This window comes from Thermobia domestica, chromosome 5 (assembly GCF_964235325.1).
Source record: "Thermobia domestica chromosome 5, izTheDome1.hap1.1, whole genome shotgun sequence".
NCBI classification, from domain to species: Eukaryota; Metazoa; Arthropoda; class Insecta; order Zygentoma; family Lepismatidae; genus Thermobia; species Thermobia domestica.
In genome coordinates, this window is record NC_137458.1 from 144680103 (window position 1) to 144702142 (window position 22040).

General features: G+C 32.9%; 1 protein-coding gene across 2 annotated transcripts in view; it reads right to left on the reverse strand.

The window, feature by feature from the left end:
- The window catches only part of LOC145686148 (sodium- and chloride-dependent glycine transporter 2-like), a 237836-nt gene that overhangs the window by 8965 nt on the left and 206831 nt on the right, over window positions 1–22040 (reverse strand). For both annotated transcript variants that reach the window (XM_081759141.1, XM_081759140.1), the window contains exons 6-11: window positions 20646–20839; window positions 19165–19345; window positions 8231–8468; window positions 6516–6744; window positions 4117–4226; window positions 2778–2933 (exon numbers count right to left, since the gene is read on the reverse strand). In XM_081759141.1, coding sequence (XP_081615267.1) covers window positions 2778–2933; window positions 4117–4226; window positions 6516–6744; window positions 8231–8468; window positions 19165–19345; window positions 20646–20839 — 1108 coding nt within the window. The remainder of the gene's footprint in view (window positions 1–2777; window positions 2934–4116; window positions 4227–6515; window positions 6745–8230; window positions 8469–19164; window positions 19346–20645; window positions 20840–22040) is intronic.

The following is a 22040-nucleotide window of genomic DNA, read 5'->3' on the forward strand; positions in this document are numbered from 1 at the left end:
ATCAAATTTACTAGAATATGAAAGAAGATTTAGTTAGCTCATACCCAAGTTAGATATAAAATTTTATTAACAAAAAATTGGCTACTTACCAATGAATCCTCCCTTGAAAAATTTAAAGGTTTTGACGTTTCGAAACTCTCAGCTGGTTCCTTCCTCAGTGGCAAGGTAAAAAGGATTAATACGGAAAGGAGAAAAAAAGGAGTAAAATCAGGAATACATACCACTATATAAAAGTAACGTACAAAAAAGATCCTGAGATGAATAGAGCAGAATGAAAAAAGAATGAACTGAATAAAAAAGAACGTGGTGTCTATGTTAGGCCACTCCAAAGTATGCATCAAAGGTAGGTACCCAAGTTCGATCAATGTTGCCAGTATCAAGGTTCAATGCAGGTTTGTATTTATGAATAAGGAACGTTTCTTTAATTTCCCGTTGTTTTTTTGATTTTGCTGAACCTATTACCTTAACCTGTTTTATATTATGTGAATGTTGTTTTAGATGAAGCGCTAAACCCGACATGCCATCTTCTTGTGACTTTTTTTTTTGATTGTCTAACATGTTCCTTCACACGCGTGTTAATATTACGTTTAGTTTGGCCATTGTATGAGGAATTATATATTCGCAATGGACGTGGTAAATACCTGCCTTATTTAATGGATCGACAAAATAGCTTTTAAATCCAGTGAGATGTCTTTGTAAACTTTTGGGGGGAATACTTGAAGTACGAGGGGGAGTCAAACGAAAACCATAAAAGTAGAAATAAAAATCCGCATATGGCGGCAGTGAGCTGTAAGTTGGCATGCCTGTTTACGATAGTATGCCGGATGTCTTCTAGGTGGCAGCAGCCGGCAGATGCACAAACACCGGCGCAACAACAGTTCCAAAATGGCAGCCCCACTAGCCACATGCGCCAGCGAGGAGCAGCGTTCTGTGATTCGGTTGTAAAGGTGTGAAACCGATTGACATTTTTAGGCGAATGAAGGTTCAGTATGGAGATGCGTGTTTGTCACAGCCACAAATCTATGAATGGTGCCGGAAATTTGCAAATGGTGTTACGCCTGTGGCCGATGTTCCACGCCCCGGCCAGGCTCGGCGCGTAGTGACTCCAGAGACCATTGCAGCCGTTGAAGCCACAGACGTAACAAACACGCATCTCCATACTGAACCTTCATTCGCCTAAAAATGTCAATCGGTTTCACACCTTCACTTCGCAAAAACCGAATCACAGAACTCTGCTCCTCGCTGGTGCATGTGGCTAGTTGGGCTGCCATTTTGGAACTGTTGTTGCACCGGTGTTTGTGCATCTGCCAGCTGCTGCCACCTAGGAGACATCCGGCATACTATCGTAAACAGGCATGCCAACTTACAGCTCACTGGCGCCATATGCGGAGTTTTATTTCTACTTTTATGGTTTTCAGTTGACTTACCCTCGTAGATATGTTATACTTTGCAAGAATACTTTAAATTTCTGTTGAAAGTTGTGGAAAATAAGGAATTCCAATCCAAGTGTTTGCTTCTTTGGAAGTTACCGTTTTGGGGACTTGCAGCAATCTACGTGTTTGATTAAACCATTTTGGTAAAATACACAGCCTATAACCGTTTTCTTGTCCAGTTTTATAAAAACTGTATTTCTTCGTTGAGATCTTTTTGACGGTCATTATTAATTTGTGACGATCAAAAAGATCTCAACGAAGAAATACAGTTTTTATAAAACTGGACAAGAAAACAGTTATAGGCTGTGTATTTTACCAAAATGGTTTAATCAAACACGTAGATCGCTGCAAGTCCCCAAAACGGTAACTTCCAAAGAAGCAAACACTTGGATTGGAATTCCTTATTTTCCACAACTTTCAACAGAAATTCAAAGTATTCTCGCAAAGTATAACATATCTACTTCAAGTATTCCCCCCAAAAGTTTACAAAAACATCTCATTGGATTTAAAAGCTATTTTGTCGATCCATTAAATAAGGCAGGTATTTCCCGCGTCCATTGCGAATGTGATTCCTCATACACTGGCCAAACTAAACGTAATATTAACACGCGTGTGAAGGAACATGTTAGACAATTAAAAAAGTCACATGAAGAAGGCATGTCGGGTTTATCGCTTCATCTAAAACAACATTCACATAATATAAAACAGGTTAAGGTAATAGGTTCAGCAAAATCAAAAAAACAACGGGAAATTAAAGAATCGTTTTTTATTCATAAATACAAATCTGTATTGAACCTTGATACTGGCAACATTGATCGAACTTGGGTACCTACCTTTGATGCATACTTTGGAGTGGCCTAACATAGACACCACGTTCTTTTTTATTCAGTTCATTCTTTTTTCATTCTGCTCTATTCATCTCAGGATCTTTTTTGTACATTACTTTTATATAGTGGTATGTATTCCTGATTTTACTCCTTTTTTCCCCTTTCCGTATTAATCTTTTTTACCTTGCCACTGAGGAAGGAACCAGCTGAGAGTTCCGAAACGTCAAAACCTTTAAATTTTTCAAGGGAGGATTCATTGGTAAGTAGCCAATTTTGAATACCCCCCCCCCATGCGCCCATATAATTATAATAAAATTTTATTGTTTGAAACTTACAAATTATAGAAGTAAAATAAATTAATATCATTTATTACATGGATAATTTTGGCAGAGCTAGAAAGTAATGTACTAGAAAATTATAAGTAATATTTAAGTATCATAAAAACCCTAAAAATACGACAATTCTAATGTCACCAATATTTTAGGAAAGTGAATAATAATGATGATGATAAACTTACCGAATGATCTTTGTATATTCTGTACCCTGCAAATATAGGAATTAATATCACAGAACTGAGACCTATCAACCAACCAAGTGCATCAACCCATTTGGGAAATATGTAGGTCCCGAAGTATGCAGGTACAAAGTTATAAAAGGTAAACGCCAATATGCCCTGAAAGTACAGATAAAAGCAATTTTATTTTTTTATGACACTATTTCAAATTAAGTTATAACTCATTTTGTATAGTTACGAAAGTTAAGAGTTTTCGTACATTATAATCTCGTTAAAAGCTGAGAATACTAGTGTAATGAAGCTGTTGTGCTACAGATACAAAACCATTATTTGTTGAAGTACATTATACATTTTTCGCTCTTTAATGGAAACTATGATAAAATAAGATATTCTTATCCAGAAAACTTTTCAGCAAGCTTAAATTGAGTATTCCGAATTTTTACATGTTAGAAATTATATATATTTACATGAATATGGCGTAAAATATATGTATTAAATATTATGATGCTTATTAATCTAGTGCCAAAAATATAAATAACTTATGAATATCATCTCACAGAATTAAAACTTTTACAGAATTTTATGTTTATGTTTGCATACATTTCGTAATAAGTTATCAAAAATTGCTTATCAGAGATGCTGAGAGATAGGCGAACGCTAACATTTAGATGCCCTTGCTGTGTCAAACAGTAACTGTCCTCGCATTCTTAGCGCACTACACTAATGCAGTACACGTCTCTAGCTTGATGCATATGTCTCCAGGATTGGATTGGTAGTCGCGGAATGACTCCATCTCGCCGACTTAACTTATTCTCTAGTAGCTATGGTATTTTCTGGCCAACCTTAGACTATTCTCCTAACATCTTAGGGTACAGCAAACTTTATATTCCTTCTAACCTCATGACATCTGTTTAAAGTTTCAGAAAACTTGCGATTCTTATTGTTGTTTAAGGTTATAAAATACCCTAAATTTTAACTCGCTTTAAAAAAAAATGCTAAATTATAGTCATCGGTTTTGTAATATGTTGTTGAGAAAAAACTGTGAAGCTATTAAGGAAATGTATACTGCACATGATCTATTACCTCGTAGATGATACTGGAAAACGAAATTTCTAGTTTTATAATAAAAGCGAGTGATTATGAAATAATTAGTTGAGCAAGACTCGGGGAAAAAACAAAACAAAAAAAAAAAAAAAAAAAAAATCGAGAAACCCATGGAAACGATGTTGTGCACCATAAACGATTCTAGAAATAACATAAGTAAAATACTATTTAAACAAAAAACAAAAAAAAACAATGTACTTGAAATAACTTCCTAACTTTCTTCGTATATAGTACTTACCACTAACATCAATGGACATATAGTTGTAAGGGTTGATGCCCAATACATTTTCATTACAAATGGAATCCAAATTCCCATTTCTTCTATATTCTTCATAAATCGACGGAACCCTGAAAATCAGAGAACATTTGAAAATGAAACGATATTTTTAAAGTTTAACGTCCTACGGTTATGCCCTTTAGGCTAAAGGAGACACATAATTAATGAAAATGAATGATTGGTGAAATTCAATATTTTCTGCTCTCTAACCTAGAATCTAACACTCGTGCTAGCCACTAGACCAACGGGGAGGACTCCGAGAACATTTAATGACTATAAGTATACTGATTAAAGTCTTATCACTGAACTAATAATTGTAATAGTTATTTAAATCACAAAGTCATGAATACAAATTAACTTAGTTCATTAATCTCTCGTGGATGCTTTCAATATTAGTTTTCATTTCCTGATTTGTTTTTTTATTGAATGAATGAAAAAGGGGCAGAAAATAAAATAAATAAATAAATACATGCAAAATTAACTGAAGCAAATTGGCTTAGAAAATGAATTTGCCCAAAGAGTTTACAAAGAATATAATAAAACATTCTGGAAAATATATACATTTCTTAAGTACAAAAGCGACCTCGAAGTATACCTCTCAATCTAATCTTAGTTCCGTCTTACAGTTATCATTTTGTGTTCTTATGAGTTGAGGCATACTTTTAAATATTATTTTACCGATATATTTATATGTATATCAAATGATATCTTTAGAATTATACTATACTTATACATGATAAGTTAACTTGATGATATAAATGAATGCCTAAGTACTTACAAAAAATATGATTGGTATACATTAAGATTTGTTTTATGTGTATGGCAAAATAAATATTTTCTTTACCTAAGTATCAGTGATATTGTATTTCAAAAGTAGTCTTACTTTAAAACAATTCCGATTTGGATCGAGTGTACTATATACTATTTCCTATTTATTTTGTTCGGATCCCACGTTAAAAACAAGGGTATAAGCTTTCTAATGTATAGCTTTAGTGTGAAAGGGGACATTGGACTCCAAAAGTAGACAACATTTTAAGCGAAACCTGACTATACTGTTATTGTTATTAAAATACGCGATATTTAATTTATATACTATATTCTAGACGCTATTCTTTTACATATTTCTATATATCGAACTACTAGTAGAGTAGTCTAGTACAAATAATTTTCGCTTCTCCGATTCCGTTCTTCTCCACCACTACCACTATATGGATATTATAGCAAAATTGCAGTTACTGAATTTCTTCATCAAAGCATTACACGCACATTTTCATTTAAAATATTACTTATGTGCAGTGCTGAACATTTTACATTCGTGAAATAATATTAGAATAAATACTAATTTGTTATTTTTTAAAATTTTTTACAATATTAGATTGAGTTTGGATTGAATGGAATTTAATGTCCCTTTCAGAATCTAAACTATATGAGGTGGAACTTAATGTTTGAAATGGAACCGGATTCATTATTCGGGGTTTGCATCTAAGGCAAGTACTCCATTGGAAATTGAACGCAGAACCATGTGCACAGAAAGCATTTGGCCTTTCAGGAATACTTTTACAATATTAGAGGTTGCTTGCATCTATATTAAGCTTTTCATAATTTATAAAGGCTCATGCAACAAAATGTATCAGGTATATGTTGAGAACATTTACGAAGAAGATATGAAGTTATGCAGAGAAAATAATATTGAAATAGCAAGTAAATATTCAAGAGAAGGAAAAAGGTGATGGAAAAATAAAAAATTCCAGTCAAAATTTAAAGAATTAAAATTGAAATGAAAATCCACTTTTTCAAGGCAATACAGTGCAATTCTCAAATCTATCAGTGTGCTTCCTCATAATTAACCTATTTTCTGAAGTTAAGAATGCAATGAACGTTGTAAAATCTTAATAAATGGGTGTAGCAAGGAATCGTCAATTTAATCCCATTTAGAATTATCTCACTTATCGAGTTTCTTACTTAACAAATTGAAATAGCCAATGTCTCACTTATAGAGGTAATGTTGAAGGACAAAATTCCCAGTAATAGGGGTTTCTCGGTTATCCAGGTCCCCATTTATCCAGGTTTCATTATTATAAATGACAAATAAAAATTACTGAAATAACTATATTGACCTCTGTAGCCCCAAATAAATCTAGCGCTCTTACATAATAAATATAGCTGTCTTTCAAAATTATTGTACCACTAACAGTAATAGTATGTTAGTAATGATAGTAGTACACATAATTAATTTGTAAACAGAGACTTTCCTTCCTACTAATACTGGTAATAATTATTACAAACTGTTAAACTCTATACAAAATTCTGTTTAAAGAAAGTTAAGGATCATATACAAAGGAAAGAAAGGAAGAACTTACCATATACCCACGAGACAAGACCAACTTCTGCTAGTCCGATGAGAAGTATGGACCAATAGGCTGAATTCCAATCGAGCAAGGTAAACATGTAAATACCACCATTAAAACACATAGGAAGACCAAGAATGAAGCAGAAGGCGCATGTGAGAATTACAACTGATGATTTTCTTGTACGCAGTTGAGGCCATTGATCCATTAGAGCGGTTGTGATAGTTTCTACACCAGCAAACTGAGGGAAAAAGGAATTAGTAAGTATGATAGCTAAACATACAGTAATTATTTATTAGACTTAAAAATAGTGTGCTGTTTGTGTTACGACTTATGAAATTTTAGACTTTATAAAATAATGGTTTTGATTGTGAAGTCAATAATAATAATAATAATAATAATAATAATAATAATAATAATAATAATAATAATAATAAAATAAATTACAATATAAATTTAATTAATGCTGAAATAAAACCTCAGAACAACACTGTCATTGGCATGCACATTACAGTTTTGAAGAAGTTGGGAGGATAATTTAACTCAATTTCTAACACTAAATTAGGCTAACAAAACCGAGAGGGAGAACTATTGATACCCAATAAATGTCCACTTAAAATCATTTGAAAAGAAAAATGCTTTATTTTACATTTTAATACGCTAAATATTTGAACACACTTGTTTCTTAACAGCATTTAAATGTACCAAAATTCAAAGCCGGCAGAGAAAATAATATAGGAATTTATTATTGAAATAGCATATTGGATTTAAAACAAATTTTCATACAAATATTAATGAAGTTGAAAATTATTTGTTTGTTATGGAATATTACGAAACGATAGAAAACTCCTGCTCATTTATCCATCTAAAATGTTTATTTCAAATAGCTAAAAGAAGGAACCAAATCCTAAGTATACACACAAGAAATAAATTCAGTTTTATTTACAGTTTTCATAAAAGACGAAATAAAATTGAAAGTCTGTACATATCCAAGATATGTCTTAAATTTAAAACTCTGCTTAAATATTTGTAAACCTATTCAACGAACAACTTTATTATTTCATTACGTGTTAATTCTGCCTTTTAATAGGACTCAACTGCAGATCAAAAATAAAATATTTAAATTAATTATGTGTTGCTATAATTTCTAGTATCTACTTGCTTTAAAAAGATAAGATTTTGTAAAATGGGTAAAAAAAAAAACAACAAAAAAACAAAAAACGTGGAATAAAACGTCAACTACTTTATATTAGATAATTTGGTGAATAGATCATATTGGGAAATATAACAAGAAGAGTGTCTGGTATTTTATTATTAAAATTGTCCTCATCATCCTATATATTTATCCTTTTTATTTGTTTATTTTTACTGGTCACTAAATGCTCATCATTTTCGCTTTTTTAGTTGCATTATTATAATTTTGTAGGTTTCAATTATTGACAAATTGCGTGAGTACTGTCAAGATAGTGAGTATACTCTTTTGCTGTAAGAAGAAGTTATAATTTCTATGTATTTAACTTTGACTATTAGTTACGTGAGTTTTTGGCGTTAGGAATTCTTTGTATTTCGTGATTGATGGAGACAATAGAAGAGATCTTGATTTTTTTTTTTAAACGAGAATAAGCATTTATGCATGTTAAGGCAGTTTTAATATTAAATTAGGCACAATGTTACACGATCTTAAAACTCGTGGAGGACAATCTTTCAGATAGATAATAAATACTTACTTGACTGTCCAATCCCAAAGTGAAAAGCATAAGGAAAAACAACACAGCCCACAACTGGGGAAGTGGCATTCTCAACACAGCCTCTGGATATGCAATGAAAGCTAATCCGGGACCTGACTTCACTACATCGTCGACAGGAACTCCCAGCTGACGGGCCATAAAACCAAGGATAGAGAATATCACAAATCCAGCAAACACTGAGGTACAGCAATTTGCTATTGCGACTATTAATGCATCTCTGAAACAGAAAATTGTTAATTATTTTTTAATTTTTATGTTCCTTTCTCGTGCTAAATGACTGTATCGTAGTTGATGGGACAATAAAGGAATATATGTTTGCTTTGCCATTTAATAAAATCTTTACGAATATCTTCAGTAGAATTTCAAGAGATATTATGACGTTTAGATTCCCTTAATCTAACTAACGAACAAAAGAACAAAGAGAATTTATTTTTCATTAATTATTTCGATTGCATAACAATTCCCTAGAATTGAGACGAATTTATAAATTTCAAGTTGCGAGAAAGCAATTTATCTAGGTCTCAACATCTCGGTTTTGGTAAAAGTAATTTTGAGGTGGGTACGGATAAAACCTCATTCTGCATTGCTAACAATGTTTATGAATGTGTATGAGATGTATCTACCATATTCGAATGTGAGAAAGCAATTCAACTATATCTAGACTTGAGAAAAAATAATTTCAAAGGGATTGTGTAAAAATTCATCTTAGAAAAAGCTTAGAAATTCTGGATAATAGCTTCAAAGAAATAGATGGATTACGTATTAAGTTCGGTTCCAAAAAATAAATAAATAAATAAATAAAAAAGTAAAAAATAAAAAAACCTATTTTACTATATTGATTTTTGGAAAATTTTATTCAGAAGGAATTTTGGGGATAAAAGTTTACAGAACTCTAATCAACGCAAACTTGGGTTAATGAGTAATTTCATCCACAATTGCAAGATTGTTTAATGCTTCAAAGTATTCACTATTAAATTTACTAGTTAGTCGGGTGAAGAACACTTCAAATACCTTTTATTGACCTATATTCATTTTTGCACAGAAGTTAAGATTTCATATCACTCGAAGCTTCATTTCCTTTTCAATAAATGCTTTCCAACTAACTAGGGAAGTGCTTGAAGTGATATGTGGGGATCTGCATGTGTTATATATCGTTCGAAAGGTCACACCGAGTATACTTCACATGTGAAATATCTCGCTTGAATGGGGCCTATAAGGGGGCGTGGCAAACATTTGAAAATCAAAACAAGACACGCTCCGAAATACTAGAAAATGTGGACAAGATAGGAAGCTATGATATAATTGTTTTGAGACGTGGTATATGTGGGTTTGAAATGCAGCTGAATACGAATCTGACATGAGATGTTTACAAATGGTGGATCCAACATGTACCATTCTGTACACAAATTGCAAAAAACAAGTTATGAATCTGAAATTGGGTATACAGAGATACTCGACGTCATTATATAAGAATCGAATACTAAACGTGTAAAATCCAAAATGGTGGATCCTAGATGATGGACAAAAAGCAAAACATTGCTATGGAACTGAAAACGGGTAGGCAGAAGTTTACGCGGTCGCAGAGTACGAATTCAATGTTAAAAATGCAAACTGCAATATAACGGATCGAATGTGGAGGACGAAAAATGCAAAAAATTATGTACAGAAAAGAAATGTGAGATTCTTACACATATAGTAGAAAAATTACATATAGTACATAATGGGGCAAGTAGGTGCAGGTGATGTTTTACCATAAACAGGGAGCGTGTTTTGCTATACAATCATGCCAAAATTGAGGCACGGAATGCAAAACAGGTTTTGTAGGGCACATGAAAATTTGATGGTACGAACAGATTGCAATCATTGAAAATAATTATTTTACTACCAACTCCCTCCCCAGCCCCAAAAGAGATACGGGGATCGGCATGTGTAATATATCGTTGGAAAGCTTGCACAGAGTACACTTTACATCTGTAACATCTAGCTTGAATGCCGCCTGTGAGGTACGTTGCGATTATTTGCAGATACCATCTGAAGATCCGAACAATAACAGCGAAAAGTGGGTGTTGGAGTTTAAAACGTCGTTATGCTTCCATAATTGCGTTTTCGGTTTCACAATATGCCGTGTACACTTGTGAACCATATGTATGACAAATGTCCACTTTCGTGAGTAAGGATGGTACCGACACAGAGAATAGTCTCGATCTCGTCTTGGTCTCGTCTTTAATTCGACACCGAAATGTGATTTTCCAAACCGAGAAGAGATCGAGACGGAGCCCAGGCTCGTCTCGATATACATATGTCCATTCAGTACGTTTACACTTACTGTCCGATATATTGGATCTGTCATATTGCATTTTGCACTTTTAACATTGGATTCGTACTCCGCAACCATGAAAACCTCTACCTCCCGCTTTCAGTTCCATAGAAATATCTTGCATTTTATCCACTATCTTGGATCCGCCATTTTGAATTTTATACTCTTGGCATCCGATTCATACATAGCCACGTCGAATATCACTATATATCTAATTTCAAATCCATAGCTTTTTGTTTTAATAATTTGTGTTCGCCATTTTGATTTGTAAACATTGGATGTCAGATTCGTATTTAGCTATCTTTTTAACATATATATACCACATCTCGAAACAATTACATCATAATTTCCTATTTTGCTCACATTTTCTGGTGGTTTCGAGCGTGCCTTTATCTGATCTTCAAATGGTCACCACGCCCCCTACAGGCCCCATTCAAGAGAGATTTTTCACATGTGAGGTATACTCGGTGTGACCTTTCGAACGATATATAACACATGCAGATCCTCGCGTACCACTTCAAGTACTTCCCTAGTAAGCTATTTTTAATTTCTCATATACTTTCAGTATTACTTAATACTTAATCTTCCCTAAATTAACTTCTGTATATGCCCATTGCCTTTTTTCCCGTCCAGAGGAATATAGTTATGGGAGTAAATTAAAATGCAAATATGTATTAGGATTTGTAGAGTACAGTATATCTCGTTCTTATTTTCTCTTTTTTTTTTTTTTTTTTTACCTTTTTTGTTTGTTCCAATTACTATATGTTCTATAAATTTTGTAATATTAATTGTATAACAGTTTTGTAATAACATATAAGACCTATTATAGCTTTAACCTCTAAAAGCAGAAAATAGTCTGCCAAAACTTTCGATTGTCTACAGGTAATCATCAAACAGAAGAGAACAAGAGAAATATCGAAAATAATATAATTTTTAAAACAATACGTCATGGTGGCTCTCACGCCATAATAGATCATGGGAAGAAGAGCAAGACGCCAAATGAATTTCAGTAAAAGTGTTAGGGTTAGGAAGGACGGACTAGTTTCCTTAGCGAGCATGCTTTTTAGTATGAGTAGTCCTGGATTAGATACCCGGAAAGAGGGCTCATAAATTTGGATGTTGATGTTACCAACTTTACGACACAATGGCGGCATGCCTTAACGCCTATTCCAGCAACATGTTCTTTATAGCTTTCAACAAAACAACTATAATATTAACTATTAATCATAAATAAATATGTAATTTTGCAGGGTATACAGACACTAAATACTGAGTATATAAAGTAAATAGCCACACAATTTCATTATGCTGCATCTTGCGGCTGTTTAATCGGAGGATTTTGTGTTCCAACCAGGCGCGGACACTTTCGTTGGGAGGGGTCCGGAATTTGGGGGAATCCAATGCTACAGGACACTACGTCTATGTAGAATTTATTGAACCAGTGTTATTCTTCACCCGAAAAGACGTTAGTAATCGTTAATTACTGCCAGCTATATTATGAGAAAAATATAGAATTAAAATGTTTTTACGAGAAAAGAAAGAGTACAGTTAAAGTATAAGATCAAATCTTTATGTTACATTAATCATTCTTCACTAAACAAGCGTAATTTTATTAAGAAAGTGCAAGGGCGCTGATCCTAGTGGGGGTCAAGGGGGCCCGGGCCCTCCAAAGCTCATGTGGGCCCCCATATTGTATTTATGATAATACCTTCTCAGCCTGGGTTGAGTGTAAACAACCTAGGAATGCTGTCCTGCTATTTCATGTAAGTCACAAGAATTTAAGGCATGGATATACTCAAATCGCATATATCAGACAATTTAAATGCATGTGTAATGCATCTGACAAGTAAGGGACCATATGATTGTCGCGCAAATCAGATGCAGACATACGCCATTTGATTGAGCATGAAAAGATATGGAGAACACAGAAATTTAAGGTGCTAAGGGCCATAGGGAGCGGAGCGAGGAAAGAGGGAACATTGAATGTTGGCAAAATTGAAGAAAGTCAGGAATGACGGGAAAAGTTAATTTCATGCAAACAGGGACAGAAAGTCGACCAAAAGAAAGAAACTAAACATAAGTGCATCAAGGACGAAGAAAGATCATAATCAGGTTTGCCATCTGGACCGCAGTGTTGCCAGCGCTGCATAACATTGATATGGAAGACAGTATAGCAATTCATACACAAGGAAAAATATTAGTAACACAAAAGACAATTGAAAAGACTCTGTACACGTGCGTAAAAAGGTTTAACGTAGTCGTGAGTGAATATTACACCCGCGTGAATACAAATGGAGCCACGAATGAATGCGTGGTCAACACACAAACATTTCTCGTAGTGAGCACAGCGGATGAAAGCAAGCTGGTCACACGCGTCTCTGCAACATTCCTCTGTGAGTCCTTTTTCAAAGCAATATGCAGAAGGTGTTTCAAACTGTCCAGGATGTTCATTGGAGTAGCAACATTTGAAAAACGCAAAGCGTATCATCTTTTGGAATCGCCTAGAAGAAAACTGGTAATGAACAAATGACTGAAGGCGGAGAAAGCTCTCACGTTGTCACACATTAATAGTGGAGAACACTAATGTATCTGTGATGAACTTCACCATGTTTTTGAATGGACGAAAGAAGAACACATCAGCAGGTTGTATAAGGCTGTACATTTCGGAGGAATCAGCTTTTTGTAGAACTGAACACCGTCAGTAACTGTCATGTTGTAAAGAGTGTCATCCTTGTTTGGAGTCCAGGAGTCAACCGAAAGCAAAACACGATCCTTACCGATCCAAAAGCAAAACTGTAGCTCCCATCCTTTATACATCATTATCATCCAATGGAAGGCAATAGCAAACCACCATGGGTTCATCCAGCCCAGGGACCTTCAGGTCAAAATCTGCATTCGGGCAGAACACCGATCATCATCATCATCATGGAACGATGCTCCCAAACACTTTCGTTTCTGTGTTATCATGTGTACCCCCTTCACTTTCATGTCTATATTTGTCCTCCCTCATATACATTATTCACTCACGACTATCGTTAAACCTTTTTACACACATGTACAGAGTCTTTTCAATTGTATTTTGTGTTACTAATATTTTTCCTTGTGCATGAATTGCTATACTGTGCTATACCTTCCATATCAATGTTATGCAGCGCTGGCAACACTGCGGTCCGGATGAGAACCCTGATTATGAACTTTCTTCGTCCTTGATGCCCTTGTTATGTTTAGTTTCTTTCTTTTGGTCGACTTTCTTTCCCTGTTTGCAAGAAATTAACTTTTCCCGCCATTCCTGACTTCCTTCAATTTTGCCGACATTCAATGTTTCCTCTTTCCTCGCTCCGCTCCCTATGGCCCTTAGCACCTTAAATTTCTGTGTTCTCCATATCTTTTCATGCTCAATCAGATGGCGTATGTCTGCATCTGATTTGCGCGACAACCATATAGTCCCTTACTTGTGAGTTAATATCTCAACAAACACAGTGTTACAATGTTCAAAAATACTATATTTTGCTTCCTCTATGTCAAGTTCTTTTACAAGAGAAAATGAGACAGGGTTGGAATCTGTTTCAATGAAACTATCAAAGGAAACAAAATACTATCGGTTTAAGACAGTGATACCAGTACTAACTGAACTAAGATACCTATTCGAAACTACTTATATAGCAGTTTCCATAGATTGTATATATGGTAATGCGACGCAAAATATAAGATCAAATTGTAGCTATTATGCGGTCTACTGCGAAATAATTTGTGAATTTTGTTTTGAGTTGACACAAATTGGATGGAAATGAGGACTTAAATGTGTCTAAATTCATTATGAGTGTTTGTGGAAAATGTTCCTCCCCCATCTCAATAACTGCTAAAAATAAAATAAATTGTAAAAAGTGTCATACCTCCTTTCATACTGGCTGTGTGGATTTGCATAAAAGTGGAAAACCGTGGTTGTGCAATGTTTTTATGTCAAAACGTAGACCAAGTGGTGAAATGTCTGATAGCGAGGTGAATACGGAAAAGACTAAGATGGATGTATTATCAAAAGAAGACTTAACAATCTTGCTTGATCATTTTAAGGAAGATATACTAAAAAGTTTAAAGAAAATAGAAGATGATTTGGGTAAATCTCTTGAAAACTGTCATGAAAAGCTCGCAGACAATAATAAATTAATTTTGAATCAACAACAGATAATTCAAAATCAACAAATTCAAATTGATAACCTAATAAATGAAAATGCTCGATTTAAGAAAGAAATTAGTCTACTTAGTTTGAAAAATGACGAAATTGAACAGTATTCTAGGTTTAATACGTTAGAAATTTACGGTGTTCCAGTAACACCAAACGAGAATGTGGTACAAAAAGTAATTGATGTAGGCAAAGCTTTGGATTTTGAAATTAATGAGAGTATGATTGAAGCATGTCATAGATTACCGAAAGTAAATAATAGACCAACTCAGGGTATAATAGTCAAATTTGTGCGCAGACCTGATAAAGAGTCTTTATTACAAAGAAGGCGCGTTAAAAGAAATCTTTCTACCATTCATGTAGGTTTGACTGAGAATAATTCAATATACATCAACCAATCACTGACCGCAGCAAGACGGATTATATTCGCCAAAGCTAAAGTCATTCAACGTGATAAGAATTATACATTTCTATGGGTTGACAAAATGGGCCGCATAAAAATTAGAAAGAATAAAAATTCACCTGTAATTGTTTTGAGCTGTGAACAAGATATTGACAAATTGTAAGAATGTTAATGACAAATATTGGTAATAATGAATTAAGTGTGTATTATCAAAATGTAAATGGACTTAGAACTAAAACCTCAGATTTTCTTCATAATTTGCTGGGTTGTTCACATAATCTCATAGTACTAACTGAAACATCATTGTCGCAAGACATTAAAGATGGTGAATTATTTGATGAGCGATATAAAGTATTCCGAAACGATAGAATTCTTACTTTAACAAATAAGGTTAGAGGAGGTGGTACATTGATAGCTGTAAAAACTTGTTATAGAGTTCGACTTCACTCTATTTATAATTCATCAAATTGTGAAACTTTGACTATTAAATTGTTCACTCAAACAGGAGCTATATTTATAAATGTTGTTTATATTACTCCTTCCAGTCCATTAACCATTTATACGGATTATATTAATTATTTAGAAAGTAATATAGATATCGTATCATCAGACTGTATTATCTTAGGTGACTTTAAGTGAAATAAATGGAACAAATTATAATTTCATGAATGGCTCTACTTCATGTCGCTCAATAGCTAATCTTGCAAGTTTGCTAAATTTAACATCATACAATAATGTGACGAATGGTAACAATAGAACATTAGACTTAGTACTTAGTAATATTAGGATGGTAATTGAAAGAGAGAGCTTTCCTTTGGTTATTGAGGATATTCACCACCCTTGTCTGAATCTTGTGTTTTCCTTAAACACTGAACGTAGAGTAGAAGAAGAATTCAAAAAAGAATATTACAATTATAAAAGAACCGATTTCCTCTTACTTTATAGACTAATACGAGACTACGATTGGGAACATCTATATAAGTTTAATAGTGTAGATAAAGCTGTGGATTATTTATATAGATCTCTGTATAATTGTTTCGACCAATGTATTCCAAAATGCAAATATGTTTCAAAGTCAAAATATCCAGCATGGTTTACCAAAGATTTAATTAAAGACAAGAATAAAGGATAAATGTGCGAGAAAGCGCAAATATTCTAAATATCATGATAAGAGGTTTAGAGAGTTGCGGTCAAACTTTAAGAGATGTACTCAAATAGCGTTTCGCGCCTATCATAATAATTTAGAAAATGGAATAAAACAAGATATTAAGCAATTTTGGAATTATGTTAAAAGTTTGAAAACTTCTCGTAACTTACAAGCATTTTATTCTTTAGAAGATCTCTCATATTCAAATGCGGAAGCTACTAATGGTTTTGCTCACTATTTTTCCTCAGTTCTTGTGAAATCTAATTTTAAATATAATGCCGAGGAAATTAAATTTTCTGAAACAAATCAGGATTTGAACTTCGATATTCTAAATATTGGGTCAATAACTAGTGCAGAAGTTCTAAGTACTATTAAGAAAAAGTTGAAGCCTAAACGATCGGCTGGTCCAGATGGTATTCCGTCATATGTTATTAAGGGTTGTGCTGAAGTAATAACTCCACAATTAACGTTTATTTTTAATCTGGCTTTGAAAACATGTGAGTTCCCAAGTAGATGGAAGGTATCTACTGTTACTCCTATTTTAAAATCAGGAAATTCATCCGTAATTTCGAATTACAGACCGGTTTCTATTATTAATTCATTAGCTAAAGTATTTGAGTATATTCTGTATGGCAGAATTTATGAACATATTAAATTGGGAATATCGCAGCTACAACATGGTTTTGTATCTGGAAGATCAACAATAACAAATTTATTAAGTTTTGTAAAATGTATTTATGATCAATTAGATGCAAATAGACGTGTGGATGTGATATATATGGATATTGCAAAAGCATTTGATAGAGTAGATCACAAGATTCTAATAAAAAAGATGTACAAGTTTGGTTTCTCAGAAAAATTACTGAAGTTCTTCTGCTCCTACTTAAACAAAAGACATTTATTTGTATCTTTCAATAATAGAGTTTCTCAAGAATTCGTTGCTACTTCAGGAATCCCACAAGGATCTAATCTTGGTCCGTTGTTATTTTTAATTATGATTAATGATTTACCAGACGTAGTCAAGGATTCTAAATGTCTTCTTTTTGCCGATGATTTAAAATTGTATAGAACAATTAACAATGAAAATGACCAAATAATATTACAGTCAGACATTAATAACATATTTGCCTGGTGTGCTAGAAATTCATTTACTGTAAATATAAACAAATGTAAAGTTATGTCTTACACAAGGAAGAAAAATTCTACAGTAAATTACTCAGTTGATAATTGTCAACTCGAGGAAGTTAATTCAATTAAAGATCTTGGAATTTATTTTGATACAAAATTATCGTTTACAACTCACTATAAGGAGTTAGTAAGTAATGCAAACAAGTTGCTAGGATTTATAATTAGAAATACTAGGTATTTTAAGAAACCAGAAATTCCTATAATTCTCTATAATAGTTTAATGAGGAGTAAATTGGATTATGCAGCTATTATTTGGAATCCGTATGATAATGAACATATACATGATATAGAACATATACAAAATAAATTTTTACGGTTTCTGTACTACAAGGTTAATAATAGATATTGTCCATATTATTTATCCAATACTATACTAAGAGAATACTTTAGACTAACTTCAATCAGAGTTCGCCGATCAGTAAAGTCCTTGATTTTTCTGAAAAAACTATTCAACAATAGAATAGATTGTCCTTCTTTACTCTCTCAGGTTTCTTTATATGTACCAGGCCTTAGGGCTAGATACGATCTCTTCTTTTGTGTTTCATTTTCAAGAACTACTCAACACAAAAATTCATCGATTGTTAGAACTCTAAAACTGTATAATTTTGTGTCGAAATATTGTGATATATTTTTTGATACTGAATCACATTTTCATGTAAAAATTAAACAATTACGTATGGATTTGGAGCTCTCTGGCTTAATGTTTTGAAATGGATTTTGCTCGTAATGTGTACACTCAAAAGATAAAAACACTAAAACATTATTGGTATGTCCTTTTATATGGAATAGTATTGAATTGAAATTAATATTTGTGAATTGAAATTGAAATAATGAATTCAAATTAATATTTGAAGTGCATTTCTAATATATGTACAAGTTGCAGGAAAGTGCTTATACTTACATTTATTTTTTTGTTTGTTGTACTTTTACTTTATTTGTATTTTGTATTTTTTTTTATCTTGTCTAGTTTTGTTTGTAGCTTGCTTATTTTATTTTACTTTCTTGTATATTTTATTTTAGAATGATGGTATCGTATTAAAATATTATGTTAATAAGGCTATTGTAGGATTGTAATCCTGTATGCCTTTTACAAATAAATAAATAAATATTTGGCATAATTTGAGTGCAATTTGTCTTTATATATATATATATATATATATATATATATATATATATATATATATATATATATATATATATATATATATATATATATATATATATATATATATATATACACCTTCTGCATCTGAATGCCCCCCCCCCAATTTACCGAGAAATTGGCGCCCTTGAGAAAGTGTACAAGTGTAAGTAGAGTTACGAAGTCTCTTTTTACGAAGGGTCCGGACCATTGGACCTCCGTATGGATGCACTCCTGGTTCCAAAAATAAACGATTAGTAAGCTAAAGATATATATTTTCTATCTGTAAAAAAAAATAACCTCAAACAATTCTTAAGTACGTAATGGATATACGAAAGCATGCACCCAGTGAAAAAGTACAGTGTTTCATTTATTTAAGAGAAAATGATATAAAATTTTGCAAGATATTTCCTCTGTTGTAATTCATAAGTATGCAGTTTGTAAGCATGATGCTACAAGTTTTCTATATTTTATTATCTTATTTTCAGACTTTTATTAATTTTTTTTCACAGAGTTAAATGCGCATAATGTCCATACCTGTGACAATTATTATTGAATTTGCTGTAGCTTGAAAGTGTGATTAGTGATCCACAGGCAAGACCCAGAGAATAAAAGATTTGTGAAGCTGCATCTCCCCACACTTTGGCATCTCTCAAGGTTTCCCATTTTGGTGTTATATAGAACTCAATTCCGTCTAATGCACCCTCCAATGTAGCTCCTATTGATGAAAGGAAGAAAAACAAACATTTAAAATTCTACTTTATTATTATTAGAGCATGGCAGTGAAAAATGTTGAAAGATGAGATACATACAAACTGACATATCTCATTGTGCAGTACAAAATTATGTGGATAAGTCTAAATGCTCATGCGTAATTATGGAGAAAATTGAGATTTCTTCTGATATAAACCTAAAAATTGATGCTGTGCGATAACTGCGCCTCCTATTAACATGAAATTGATACTGAAGCATACCCTCATTAAAGTTTTCAATATAAACTAGCAAGAGAATAATAGATGGTATGGTTAATGAGATGGCTCGAAATTATCATTAACTTTAATTTGTGCTTAAGTAAAATATCATATTATCCAAAGGTGAGACATATTAATCAGTAATCACACTCAGCTTAACAAAATAACATATTTGAAGGTGATTCTCGCACATACAAATAGTCAGTGCCGTAGGTGGGGAGGGGGTAAAGAGACGGCCCCGAGCGCCGAAGTATGGGGCGCAAAATTCAGGAGGAAAGAAGGAAAGAAAAAGAGAGGAAAGATTACTTGGAATATTTCACAACAGCAGTAGTATTTTTCAATCTAATATTTAATTTGACCAGATCTAGATATACTTAAATCCTCTTCCTACTTTAGGAAGTAGTCCTATAATGTTACTCATGTTAGGAAAATGCAGGTGCACATATATAAAATGGAAGGAAAAAAAGTAATAGAAAGTGCTCAAAAATGATGGAAAAGCAGGGTTTATTTTTGAAAATTTTCTTACGTTTCGCGCCAACAATGGTGGCGCTTTGCGGCTGTTCTGTCGATCTCACTCATGTATACAAGGGTATCGTATATTCTCGTCCCGGGCGCTGATTTTCCACGGCACGGCACTGCGAGTAGTTTTCGAAAAAAAATACGGAAAAACGAATCATTATGGCACTAAAAAGTATGTCGTTCGTTGCTAGTAAAAAAATTGACAATTTCTTTCTACTAGAACAGAATATTTATGTACTGATTATGTATATTGAAAAAAAACGCTGTTAACTAGCCGATTCTATCTATTGTTATTTGTTTTCTTCTAACAGTGCAACACATACTACTAAAAGTTGTGCACTTATTCGTAGTAATTACGTATATACTGTGATAATTACCACATAATTAACTTTTAATATGACATTGTACTTTTATCTTCCTCGCTAGGAAGAACAAATTATTATTAAAGTATCAAGAAAAGCCCAGGAGATTACGAATTTTCTACCCCTTTCCCAAATTGCGAATAACATATATTGTGATATACTTTACCTCTAATCAAAAGAGCAACTAGAACAACGTATGGAAAAACAGCAGTGAAATACACTACTTTTCCTGATGACTGGACTCCTTTAATAATACACAGAGCAACCAGTGTCCATGCAAGGAATAAACAAAGCACCATTTGCCATCTGATGCCTCCCCATTTTTCCCAAGTGGAATCTCCAATTCCAAGCATGTACTCGCTGAAATATACAATAAATTAAACAATTATTAGTTCACTGATTCATAAATAGTTCCTACTAGCAAATAAGCATGGAAAATTGGAGACTTATAATAAATTTATAAGTAACCTAAATAAAGTTAAACTCTGACCAAAGCAAACATTTATATTAATAATTTGAATTACGATTTCGGCAGTATATCATTATTTTCATCAGGCACGTTAAGACTAGATTGTATTTTTTACTTAAATTATACAGTACTAACTTCCAAAACAGAATGAGCAATCTTCAGGTAATTGGCTTAGTCGAAGCTACAAATTCTAAAGTTTGTCACTGTACATAGAGGTTAAATAGAAATTTAACTAAAAGGAAATTACTCTTAAGAAACAATAATCATATTGTGAAACTTGGAAACTGATTGTCTTGATGAATTAATTGGAGTTTAAAGTTCCTTTACAGCACCAAGGACACAGGAGATAGAACCTCCTGTTTAAAGTGGGATCCGAAATACTATTCAAATATATGTTCAAAGCCTCTGTTCCCATTGGATATCGAATTTGAGACCAGGTTACCATTTGTCAACAAAGGGACACAGAAGATTTATCAGATTTAATCTTACAGGTAACAAGCATCAAAATAGGAATTATTAAATACTAAGTGCAGATATATCCTAACATGTTCCATAATAGTAGAAAAAGAAAGTCACAAAAATGGATTATCTATTAAAATTTGATATGAACATAATGAATTAGGAAAAGATAAATGAAAATGTAATATAATATATGTATGTTGTTCATTACCACATATAACTCTTGTTAATTACGAGTTCGTATAACTTTGGAAATATTACACAGTATTAATAAAACAAAACTAACCAAATCACCAAATATATATTAATATGTGTGTAACAGTTTCGGCAATACAACATCGCTTTCAGACACATCATCTCTCCTCTCTTTCCACTTGTTCTCTCTCCTTTTCATAATTGGTGGTATGTCAGCTTGTACCTTGTCCATTATAGACTTGGAAATATTTCACACTATTAATAAAATAAAACTGACCAAAATACTAAATATATATTAATAATACTTGTGTAACAGTTTTGGCAATCGCCTTCATCAATTCCCCTCGTCTGTTATCATCACTTTTTTTCCTAATTCTGAACGGTATGAATTTTATTTCGGTTTCCATACTTTTGGACCACCCAGTATCTGTAACCTAT